The sequence below is a fragment of the Pristiophorus japonicus genome, chromosome 3 (assembly GCF_044704955.1).
Source record: "Pristiophorus japonicus isolate sPriJap1 chromosome 3, sPriJap1.hap1, whole genome shotgun sequence".
NCBI lineage: Eukaryota > Metazoa > Chordata > Chondrichthyes > Pristiophoridae > Pristiophorus > Pristiophorus japonicus.
Genome location: NC_091979.1, coordinates 183,608,555 through 183,621,585, shown reverse-complemented (window position 1 = coordinate 183,621,585; position 13,031 = coordinate 183,608,555). Strand labels below are relative to the sequence as shown.

General features: G+C 46.3%; 1 protein-coding gene across 8 annotated transcripts in view; it reads right to left on the bottom strand.

Moving 5' to 3' along the window:
• als2b (alsin Rho guanine nucleotide exchange factor ALS2 b) overlaps positions 1-13,031 on the bottom strand; it is a 191,049-nt gene that overhangs the window by 27,255 nt on the left and 150,763 nt on the right. For all 8 annotated transcript variants that reach the window (XM_070876070.1, XM_070876068.1, XM_070876069.1 and 5 more), the window contains 2 exons: positions 3,654-3,765; positions 982-1,059 (listed from right to left, as the gene is read on the bottom strand). In XM_070876070.1, coding sequence (XP_070732171.1) covers positions 982-1,059; positions 3,654-3,765 — 190 coding nt within the window. The remainder of the gene's footprint in view (positions 1-981; positions 1,060-3,653; positions 3,766-13,031) is intronic.

Here is a 13,031-nt window from a genome sequence, read left to right as displayed (position 1 = left end):
GTACAAGGACACCCAGGTCCCTCTGTACATCGACACTTCCCAAGCCATCACCATTTAAATAATACTTAGAGGCGGTAATGGAGCTTACGGAGAGGAGTAATTTTGGCCCCCAAGTCTCCTTGTCCTAGACTCCAGTGGGGAAAAAAGTTTCTCTATCTACCCTATCAATTCCTTTTAAAGTCCTAAAAACCTCAATCAATTCATTCCTTAACCTTCTATATTCCAGGCAATACAAACCTAATTTTATGTAATCTCTTCTTGTAATTAAACCCCTTGAACCCTGGTAACATTCTGGTGAATCTACACTGCATTCCTTCCAAAGTCAATATAGCCTAAGTTGTGCTGCCCAGCACTGTGCACAGTATTATAGATGTGGTCTAACCAGTGCTTTGTATAGCTATAGCAAGACATCAACCTCTTTGTATTCTAGCCCTCTAGCTTTAAAGGCCAACATTCCATCCGTCTTTTTGAATAACTTTTGTCCCTGACCACTACATTTTAGTGATCTGTGTACATGGACCCCTAAAGCTCTTTGGCCTGCCACTGTTCCCATTTACTCAGATCTAACCTTTTTTGGTCCAAAATGGATGACCTCACACTTAGCTGTGTTGAAATCTCTGCCAGTTTTGTCCATTCACTTAATCTATTAATGACTCTTTGTAATTTTATGCTCCTGTCTACACTACATACTATGCCATCAATAGTTATGTAATTGGCAAACATGGGTACGTGGCTCTCTATTGTGTTATCAAAGTCATAAATAAATAAAATGAATAGTTGAGGCCGCAGCACAGATCCTTGTGGGAGATCTCTAGTCACCTTCCAATTTCAGTACATACCCATTATTCCTACTCTCCATCTTCTTCCTCCTAATCATGTCTAAAATTTAATTGGGATTTTACCCCAATGGTGCGCAGTCTGTAGCCCTTTAAAAAAAAATAAGAGTATTTCACACCTGCACCCATAGCCCGATGATTTTACCTTTCCGTTTAAGATCCAGTCATCGGAGAACTCTCCTTCGAAGCTGGTGTCATCCTCGGAGAGCAGGATACCGTAACCCTGAACAGGTGAAGTAGGCACTCTATTATTGGTCAGAAGTTGCTCGTAAAAAAGCACTGGCAATGAGAGAAACTCTTGGGTGACAGACATGTGCAATTAAGTGTGAAAAATACAGAAGGAATATAACTGAATGAGCATGGGCAGATATCACCCTCAGCGACCACCAGCTCACTGAGCAGAAGCACAGTGAACCTCAGGTGTAACTGAATAATGGCCCTGGATAACTCCAAGCCTTCTGGAATCCCTACCCAATTCCAAGGCAGCGATTTTAAATGGAGGACGAATACGGTGCACAAGCCCCAAAGTGGGCTGCACACCTGAAGAGTCCGGGGACGTGGAGGCCCAGCCAATCTTAAAATCCACTGCCTGGCCGACGGGCGTGAGCGGTAATTTGGCAGCAGGAGACTGCAGCCAGGCACCTGTGGGAACGATCCCCGGCAGTTAGCGTGGGGAGGGGTTGAGAGGATCCAGCCAGCAGTGGAGGTCTGACCAGCTGACACCAACTCGCCCTGCAATGTCTTATTACCTCCGCTAAAGTCTGAATTGATAGAATCCCACCAAATTTTTGAGCTAAAGTGATAATCTAAGTGCTGAGGAATCCAACAGTCCCTCCGCCCGCTCCCCCCCTCCCCCCCCGCTTCTGTTAGTATCAAGAGGGTCTGGCAAAGCGCAGACCCCATTGCAGGTTGAAGCTCCCTCTACCACAGGCCCCAAAAGCAGGGTGAAGCTCCCTCCGCCACAGGCCCCAAAAGCAGGGTGAAGCTCCCTCTGCCACAGGCCCCAAACGCAGGGTGAAAGCTCCCTCCGCCACAGGCCCCAAACGCAGGGTGAAGCTCCCTCTGCCACAGGCCCCAAAAGCAGGGTGAAGCTCCCTCCGCCACAGGCCCCACGCAGAGTGAAGCTCCCTCCATCACAGGTCCCACGCAAGGGTGGCATTTCCTCTGCTACAGCCCCCATAGTCATCCCTCTGCCTGAATGTCTCCTCAGCAGTACCTCAGAAGATCACACCTCGATCACCTATATGACATTTCTATTTCCCACAACAGCTTTCCACGTGACCGGATAGGATTGTGTACTTGTGTTAAACAAGTGGACAGGCCGTGCTCCAAGCACTGGGAAGAGTCGAAACAGTTCAAAGTAATTGAATGAAGAACATTTTAGTCAGCAGAGGAGACTTGCAGCCAACCGGGGTGGGTTGGGTTTGAGCCAAGGTCCTGCAAGACAGGGCACCATACCTGAATGCTGCAATTTCAAACCCTAGACCAATTCCCCTTAAATGATCTAACAGGCTCTATGCAGGGTGGAGGAGAGGTTGGAAGAGATAGGACTGTTCTCCTTGAACAGAGAAGGTTAAGAAGTGACCTAATCGAGGCTTTCAAGGTGATGGGATGTTTTGTTAGAGTAGAGAGAGAAAAATTATTCCCTCTGGCAAGTGGGCCAATAACTAGAGGTTATAGATTCAAAATCATTGGCAAAAGAGCTGGAGGGGAGATGAGGAGAAATATATTCACTCAGAGTTGTCGGGATCTGGAACGCTGTACCTGAAAAGGTGGTGGAAGCTGATTCTATAAATAATTTTAAAGGGAGTTGGACAGATACTTGAGGATGAGGAACTTAGTGTTACGGATAAAAAGCCGAGGTGGGGGGGAGTGTGACTAAGCACAACTGATCTTTCAAAGAGCTAGCACAGGCACGACGGGCCGAATGACCTCCATTGGTGCTGTAAGTCTCTATGATTCTAACTATCCCTTGGGGCAAAGCATTCCATGCTCCAGAAACCCTATGTAAAGAAATTTCCGCTAACCTCTCTCAGTGACAATGTTAAACTAATGACTCGTTGTCACCAACTCCCCAACCAGGGGGAATAACCTTTCCATCAAAACCCTTCATAATTTAAAACCTCTTAAATCTTCTTTTCTCCAATGGAAATAGTCCTAGTATCTCTTCTCTCCTCAATTATTGTTTCATATCCCTGAATCTACACTGTATGCTCTATTTTGTATGAATTATTAGCACTTTACTCTTGCACCCTATTTCTAAAGCCCAAAATACTGTTAGCCTTTCGATAGTTTTTTCTAGCTGCATACACACTTTCAGGGAATTATATATTTGAACCCCTGGGTCTCTGTTCATCCACACCTTGAATGTTCACTCCCATTCATTGTTTTTCTTCCAAGAATGTATCACCTCACACTAAACTGCAGCTGCCCCGTCTGCCCATTCCACGAACCTACGGCACCCTGAATTATTTTACAGACCTCTTTACTGTTTTTGATAGTGTCCCCCTACACAAGTTCAAATCATCTTTATATATCTGAGAAGTAGGACAATGTGGCCAGTTACCCCGTTACTCACCTCTTCTGACCATGGCAAGGCAGAGTTTGAACGTTGGATCGAATACTGAGCTCAATGATTCAGAAGTGGGAGCTTCTTCAGGCTGCCACAGGGCCCCGGTATTAGACTGAAGGAGAGAAAGAGCCCAAGACATGTGGCCAGTCCCAGAAGCTAATTTGGATTTCAGTGCCAGCAGGAATAGGTAGATCATTAACAGTGCACAGTTGGCATCTACCCGAGTGACACGAACAAAGACTCACCACCATTTTGTTGTTGCTGAAGGCACCCTCATAGTACAGGCCAAACTGAGTGACCACAACTCCGTTGCCATGGCGAACATCATCCAACCACATGCCCATATACTTCTCGCCTCTGAAACAAGGAGAAAAGCAGTGTTTGTATAAGGCAAGTGCTGAGTTCATTTATTAACCAGGATTATAGTTGGATGTAATCTGGCAGCTTTCCAGCATGAGTTAAAACAGAGGGTAAATTGTACAACTGTAAAGTTTTGAATGTAGAATATACAGGTGTGTCAGTACTTGCAAGAGGAAAGGTAGGTTTGTGTTTGGGTTAAGGACCCTTCAGCAGATCTAGGCACTGAGAAAATAAGTGAACAAAACAAAGGGAACAAGAGCGAGAGCAACAGCGAAGGTAGCAAGAGAGACCGAGAGAGAAAACCCGAGAGATAGAGAGATAAAAGGGGGGAAGCAAGCATAGAATTAAAGAGGCTGCCTTGTGCAGCTCTTCCTGCAGTGCTCTGCTACCTACAGTGCTCTGGTACCAACATGCTTAATAAGCCCAGTGACACTGAACAAACATCTTTTACATGCAAGAACTGACATCAAAAACTGTGCTGACTTGCCAATGTACATTATCCTAGGAGCATCAAGTCAATGGCTCATATACCAGATCCTTACAGTTCCCAATGACCACGAGATGGTAAATCAGGTCACTTGCTGAGAAAGGCAATAGACCTTCACATTCATTGCCACTTGGAGGCTTTGATGGACTAGGAGCCAATGTTGGTCAGCGAGCACAGGAGTCATGGTTGAGCAGGACTAGGTACCGGATAGGATATGAGCAGCAGAGTTTAAAATGAGCTGAAGTTTACAGAGGATAGAAGATGGGAAGCTAGCCAGGATAGTATTGTCTGGAAGTGACAAAAGCAAGGATGTGGGTTCCAGTAGTAGATAGGCTGATGCAGAGACGGAGATGGGCAATATTAACTTCTTTAACCAGTGAGTGGTTAGAATGTGGAACTCAGTACCACATGGAGTAGTTGAGGCGACTAGCATGGATGCATTTAACCCCCACCGGTGCATCCAGCATGCGGCCCGACCCGGCGGCCTCGAACTGCAAGGACCATCAGCAGGTCGGGGCCTTCCAAGTAGCAGTGTGCGGCCTGACCTGGCATTCGGCACGGCAGCCCCGACCTGCAAGGACCATCAGCAGGTCGGAGCTTTAAAAGGAGCAGTAACATTTCAAGGTACAGTGTGTGCTGGAGAACGATGGCTGTGAAGAGGGCGACTGGATTGGACATCACCATGGTCCAAGTCGCTGACTGGAGCGTGGGCAGGTACAGCAGGAGCGGTGAGGTTGGGGCACAGAAGCAGCGAGAGATCGTAGAGCGACATGATTGGGGCTTAGGAGAGTCGTGAGTTTGGGGTCCAGAAGAGGCGAGGGCCCAGGGGCAGCGTGGGTGCACTAGGTCCATGTAGCAGAGCTAGTCTCCAGTTGTCTTGGTTAATCCTTGCTTATGGACCAAGACCTAGCTCTGTCAAGCCTGTGTGGTGGTTGGTGTGCAACGGCCACCACACGTTACAAAAATACATGCACAGGCATCATCCACCCTTCAACATGTAGTTCTGGACCTGGAATATTAGGTCCTTCATTGAAACTCATGAACTCATTGAAACTGTGAACTTATCCCTTTTTGGCGTGGAAGCAAGACATCCTCGATACGACGGACTGCCTATGATGATGAGATAAACACATGAGGGACAAAGGAATGGAAGGTTTAGCTGATTTGATTAGACGAAGAAGGATGAGGGGAGGCTCGTGTGGAGCATAAACACTGCATCGACCAGTTGGACCAATTGGCCTATTTCTGTGCTGTACCTTCTACATAATTCCATGTGAAATTATGGAGGTGAACATAAGAACATAAGAATTAGGAACAGGAGTATGCCATCTAGCCCCTCGAGCCTGCTCCGCCATTCAACAAAATCATGGCTGATCTGGCCGTGGACTCAGCTCCACTTACCCGCTCGCTCCCCATAACCCTTAATTCCCTTATTGCTTAAAAATCTATCTGTGACTTGAATACATTCAATGAGCTAGCCTCAACTGCTTCCTTGGGCAGAGAATTCCACAGATTCACAACTCTCTGGGAGAAGAAATTCCTTCTCAACTCGGTTTTAAATTGGCTCCCCCGTATTTTGAGGCTGCGCCCCTAGTTCTAGTCTCCCCAACCAGTGGAAACAACCTCTCTGCCTCTATCTTGTCTATCCCTTTCATTATTTTAAATGTTTCTATAAGATCACCCCTCATCCTTCTGAACTCCAACGAGTAAAGACCCAGTCTACTCAATCTATCATCATAAGGTAACCCCCTCATCTCCGGAATCAGCCTAGTGAATCGTCTCTGTACCCCCTCCAAAACTAGTATATCCTTCCTTAAGAAATGGTGACCAAAACTGCATGCAGTACTCCAGGTGCGGCCTCACCAATACCCTATACAGTTGCAGAAGGACCTCCCTGCTTTTGTACTGGTGGAAACAAGTGGTTTTTGTGATGGGAGGGGATATGGAGTTGGAAATTAAGCTCAGAGTGAAATAGGTGCTGAAGTTGCAAATAATCAGTTTGAACTTGAGGCAGCGGCCAGATGGAGCCTGTGACAAGGATACAGTTCGTGACGAAGGCTAAAGATGCTGGTGGAAATTGTGGCTCATCTAAAACTGGATGTCGGACAAGCAGTCTGACAACAGAGAGGCAGTGGATGGGTCGAAAGAGATGGTGGTGACGTAAAGCTGGGTGTTGTCAGCATAGATGTGGAACCTGACATCATGGGGTAGAAATTCCGACGTCCCGGGCCCGTATGAAGTTTCTATGGACCCGGGAAGGCATCGGAAAAGCCGGTTTTCAGCGTGCAATGTGCATGCACTGAAAACCGGCTTTTCTGATCTGTCAAGCTCCAGCTTGACAGATCGTAGCGTGGACATTTGCTTGGGCAAGACTGCGATACTTATTCATATCTTGCCCAGAAAATGTCCTGAAAAATCTTGCGCCTGCCATAGCCTACTTTTACAGGCGCAAGTGTTTTAAAATACACAAAAACATATTAAAATAAAGTTATGAAAATATATCTTGTTAAAAACCCTCCCCACTATATTAAGTTTATTTTAAGGCATAATTTTAAAAACTTTTTTAAAAATCAGGAATTTTTTTTTATATAGACATTAATAACTAATTTAAATGAATCTTAAATATGTAATGTATATTTTCTATTTTTTTAAATTAGTGTTTTGGGTGTTTGGGGGGGTTTCTCATTCAGAATAATGGGAACTCCAACTTACGGAGATCCCATCTTCATGAATGAGAAAATACTGTACCTTGATTGGCTGCCCAGAGCCATGTGACTCCAGCTCCAGCTTACAGACATCCCTACGAGCACTCTCTGCAACACGCAGAGAGAGGCCTGTGGACCAGAATCTCGAGTGGGTACAGCAGCTTCCGGTAGGTGCACACTTTTTCTCTAAAATCGAGTCGAATGCCCACGAAAAGGAGAAAGCGGGATTTCTGGGCCCATGTCTTTGGGGTAGCATGTGGATAGAAACAGGACAGGGCAAAGGATAGATCCTTGGGGGAATCTGTAAGTTAACTGTGTGAGGCAAGGAAGAGAAGCCATTGCTGGAGATTCTCTGGCTATGATTGGATAAGCATGAGTGGAGCCAGGTGAGGACAGTTTCACTCAGCTGTACAATGGAGTGGAGGCGTTGGAGGAAAATGGTGGGGTCTACCTCGCCAACGTTTGCAGACAGGTTCAGAAGGATGAGGATAAAGCACCATGGTCAGAGGATATCATGTGTGATTTTGATTTGGGTTTTTCAGTACTGTGATCGGGGTGGAAACTGATTGGAGAGGTTGCGGGAAAGTGGGCATGGATTTGGGAGGCAAAGTGTTCAAGGACTTGAGAGGAAAGGGAGGTTGGAGATGAGCCAGTAGTTTGCAAAGATAGAGGGGTTGCGGGAGGGATTTTTGAGGGGGGCTTGATGGTGTTTTTGAACGGGAGGACAGTACCCGAGGCGAAGAACTATTAAAATCTCGGCTAGCATGGGAGCCAGGCAGGGAAGGTGAGTGGTCAGCAGTTAAGTTAAAATGAGGTCAAGAGAGCAGAAGGTTGTTGTCATGGACGAGATGAGTTCGGAGAGGGCATGAGGGGAGATAGGAGAGAAATTAGAGCAAGCTGCTGGTTCAGAACTAGGACAAGCAGGGGGGAACTTGGGGAAGGCGGAATACGGCAGAGGTCACTGAACAGACTTCGTCTGAAAATCAATCAGTGACACAGAAGTCCACAAATGCCTTGCACTAGTTGTCAGTGGTAAGGAAGGAGGGACAAAGTAAGAGGGGTTTAAGGAGACAGTTGGCAGTACAGAAATGCAGGAGGTTATTTTTGATCTTGAATATGATCCTGGATTAGTGAGCAGTTTTGGCACAGGACAAAAGGGTCCGGAAGTGCGGTCCAGCTAGATCTAGTGATGGACGGCTAGAAGACATGTCTTGATAGCATGAGGCCCCTTACAACAGAAACTGCACCTCAAAATAAAGAATTAGCTGTGACATGCTTAGGGCCTCTAACAGCCATGATAACTCACATTTATACTGTGCCCCTTCATCTCTTGCAAGTATTACAGCAAATACAGAATGTAATGCTAAAATAATCAGGGTGGTGCCTTCACCCACTGTGCTAACTGGGGAGCCACTCCTCTAGCAGAAGCTTTGCCAGTGTATCGACCATTGCTGCGCCCAACTGCTATCCCGTGACCCCTGTATGGGCTCAACTTTGATGCACTTCATGCACAAATAACGATGCTGCTCTTCGATGAGGTTCCAATATGAAGTGGGTGACAGGGGGAGTAGGTCAAGTTACAGATAGAGGAGATTTGGATAGGTCGGGGTTTAGATAGGGTGAAGTGAATGCTGCAGCCCTGTCACAATATGGATATCCTCATACTCATAATGTGTCTGTATACAGTCTTCATAGTGTTCTTTGTATTTTATTTATCCAATTTTGCCTCACTCCTAAGCCTTTATAAACTCTCTTTGTTTACCTTTTCTCTTTATTCTTTATATCTGCCCTATAAACGCAACATTATTATTTTCTTTCCTGAATTTCAAATATCATCTCCCGATTCAACATTAGAGTGGAGGATGGTGGCAAAGATCAAGTTGGGCATATCTGGGCATGCAGGAGCTGACCCCATGTCCACAACTTATGTTGTCAAGAGGCAGCATTCTAGACTGGCAAGAGATAGGAACCAAATGAGAACTTTATCAGCCTTGGCTCAATTGGTAGCATTCTCTGCTCTGAGTCAGGTGGTCATATGTTCAAGCCCCACTCCAGAGACTTGAGCCCATGATCTAGGCCGACATTCCAGTGCAGATGTGCCGTCTTTTGGATGAGACACTAAACCAAGGCACAGTCTACCCTCTCAGGTGGATGTAATAGATCCCATGGCACTCCCTGGTGTGTCCCGGCCAATATTTGGCCCTCAAGCATCACTAATATATATCTGGTTATTTATCTAATTGCTATTTCATAGAATTCAGGTCATTCGGCCCATTATACCCATGTCAGCTCTTTGAAAGAGCTATCCAATTAGTCCCACTCCCTCGATCGTTCCCCACAGCCCTGCAATGTTTTCCCCTTCAAGTATTTATCCAATTCCCTTTTGAAAAAGTTACAAGTGGATTTGTTTCCAGCGCCCTTTCAGGCAGAACATTCCAGATCATAACTACTAGCTGCGTAAAAGAACACTTTCTTATCTTGCCTCTGGTTCTTTTGACAATTACCTTAAATCTGTGTCATCTGGTCACTGACCTGCCTGCCAATATAAACAGTTTCTCCCTATGCATTTTATCAAAATAATGATTTTGAACACCTCTATCAAATCTTCTCTCTAAGGAGAACAACCTTAGTTTCTCTAGTCTCTCCGTGTAACTGAAGTCACTATTCCCTGATAGCATTCTGGTAAATCTCTGCACCCTCTCAAACACCTTGACATCCTGTCAGACACTATTTACCTTTAACAAATCTGTGCTGGGTGACATCTATTAACCTATGTTTTTCTAAGTGCAGATTAATTTTGTCCACGATTAGTGTCTCAAATTTTCCGCATTACAACAGCGACAACACTCCAAAAGTACTTAATTGGCTGTAAAACGCTTTGAGATGTCTGGTGGTCATTCTTTCTTTTGTTTTCCCCACCACCTGACTGTCTTGTATTTACCGGGTTTATCCCACTCCCTTTTTTTTAAAAAAAACAGGGCTGCAACATTTGTAACCCTTCAGTCCTCTGGCAACACTCTCATATCCAAGGGTTGAAAGATTGTGGCCAGAGCTTCCGCGATTTCCACCCTTGTTTCCTTCAGCAACCTAGGATGCATCCCATCCAGACCAGGTGACTTTTCTACTTTGAGCTGCCAACATTTTAAGTACTTCCTTTTTATCTATTTTTATCCTATTCAATTTCTCTCTGCCACTCATTTCCTTTTTTACTTTTTATATTCTGTTTGATTCTGTACTGATATTTATCAGAAGACTCCTTTTCTTGTTTCACTGTAATCTCATTATCTTTACTCAGTGGCTCTAGTTTTGGATACCATTCCTTTCACCCTCTTGGAAATGTGTCTAGCCTCCCATTGGTCACTTACTGTTTTGCCGGCCAATCTTTTGATTCCAATCCACCTGGGCCAGATCCCATTACAACTCACTGAAGTTAGCCCTCCTCCAGTTGAGTACTTTCACCTTGGAGTTTCCTTACACTAAACCTAATGATATTATGGTCACTTTCCCAAATGCTCTCCCACAAACTTGCACCACCTGCCCACTCCATTCCCCAGAACCAGATCAAGCATGGTTTCCTTCCTCGTGGGCTGGAATCAGTGATCAAGAAAGTTTTCCTGCACACAATTCAAGAATTTCTCCCCTCCTTGTCCTTTACACCCTAATATGTTTGCAGATTTGCTCCTCTATCATCTTCCAATATTTTGGTGGTCTAAAGTATAAAGAAGGACGGGAATTACTACGGCCCTGTAGACCAGGAGCTTGGTGACAGTTTTGAGGGACTGATCTTCAAACACTCTTTTCCTCAGGCAGCCAAAGGCTGCACTGGCGCACTGGAGGCGGTGTTGGATCTCATCATCAATGCCTGCTCTTGTTGATAAGAGGCTCCTAAGATAGGGGAAGTGGTCCACGTTGTCGAGGGCCAAGCCGTGGATCTTGATGTTTGGGGAGCAGTGCTGTGCGGCGAGGACAGGCTAATGGAGGACCTTTGTCTTACTAATGTTTAGCGTAAGGCCCATGCTTTCATACGCCTCGATAAATACGTCAACTATGTCCTGGAGTTCAGCCTGTGTGTGTGCACAGACATAGGCGTCGTTCGTATACTGTAGCTCGACAACAGAGATTGGAGTGGACGAGAGGAAGGTTGAACAGTTTCCCATTGGTTCCATAGTTTAGTTCCACTCCAGCGGAGAGCTTATCAACTGTGAGGTGAAGCATGGCAGCGTGGAAGATTGAGAAGAGGGTTGGGGCGATGACGCAGCCCTACTTGACCCCGGTCCGGACATGAATTGGGTCTGTGATGAATTCGTTGGTAAGGATCATGGCTTGCATGTCGTCGTGGAGCAGGCGGAGTATGGTGACGTACTTTTGGGGGCATCCGAAACGGAGGAGGATCTCCATAGACCCTCACGGTTGACAGTGTCAAAGGCCTTTCTTTGTAAGGTCAAAGAAGACCATGTATAAGGGCTGGCGCTGTTCCCTGCATTTTTCCTGCAGCTGTCGCGCTGCAAAAACATGTCTGTTGTGCCCCGGAGGGGACGAAATCCACACTGCGACTCCGGGAGGAGCTCCACGGCCATGGGGAGAAGACGGTTGAGGAAGACTCTAGCGACGACTTTCCCAATGGTTGATAGCAAGTCGCTGGAGAAATACCACCAGCGATGTCTCCGCAAGATCTTGCAAATCCCTGGGAGGACAGACGCACAAACATTAGCGTCCTCGTCCAGGCCAACATCCCCAGCATTGAAGTACTGACCACACTTGATCAGCTCCGCTGGGCAGGCCACATAGTTCGCATGCCAGACACAAGACTCCCAAAGCAAGCGCTCTACTCGGAACTTGTCCATGACAAACGAGCCAAAGGCGGGCAGAGGAAACGTTACAAGGAGACACTCAAAGCCTCCCTGATAAAGTGTGACACCCCACTGACACCTGGGAGTCCTTGGCCATAGACCGCCCGAAGTGGAGGAAGTGCATTCGGGAGGGCGCTGAGCTCCTCGAGTATCGTCGCCGAGAGCATGCAGAAATCAAGTGCAGGCAGCGGAAGGAGCGTGCAGCAAACCAGGCTCCCTGCCCACCCTATCCCTCAACGACTATCTGTCCAACCTGTGACAGAGACTGTGGTTCTCGTATTGGGCTCTACAGCCACCTAAGAACTCATGCTAAGAGTGGAAGCAAGTCTTCCTCGATTCCGAGGGACTGCCTATGAGGTCTATAGTATACATCCAGCAGCACAACACCTATTCTGCTCCATATCTCTAGCCAAATAGATTGTGTCTTTAAATCCTCAAGCACATCATCCCTTACCAGGGCTGTAACAGTATTTTTGATCAATATTGTAACCACCGCCACCCCCTTCTCTTTCTTCCCAATTCCTCCTGAATACATTGTACCCAGGAATGTTGTTCCCGTTCATAGAAAAGATAGAAACATAGAAAATTGCAGTAGTAGGCCATTCGGCCCTTCGAGCCTGCACCGCCATTCAATATGATCATAGCTGATCCTCTGTCTCACCACCATATTCCCCATACCCCTTGATACCTTTTGTTTCTAGAAGTCTATCTATCTCCTCCTTAAATATATTCAGTGACTTGGCCTCCACAGCCTTCTGTGGTAGAGAATTCCACAGGTTCACCACCTTCTGAGTGAAAACATTTCTCCTCATCTCGGTCCTAAATTTCCTATCCTGAGACTGTGACCCCCCTTATTCTAAACTTCCCAACCAGGGGAAACATCCTCCCCGCATCCAGTCTGTCCAACCCCGTCAGAATTTTATACGTTTCAATAAGATTGCCTCTCATTCTTCTAAACTCTGGTGAATACAGGCCTAGTTGACCCAATCACCCCTCATATGACAGTTCTGCCATCCCAGAAATCAGTCTGGTGAACCTTTGCTTCGCTCCCTCTATGGCAAGTATATCCTTTCTTGGGTAAGGAGACCAAAACTGCACACAATACTCCAGGTGTGGTCTCACCAAGGTTCTGTATAACTGTAGTAAGACAGCCTTGCCGCTGCACTCAAATCCTCTTGCAATGAAGGCAAATATGCCATTTAGCTTCCTAACTGCTTGCTG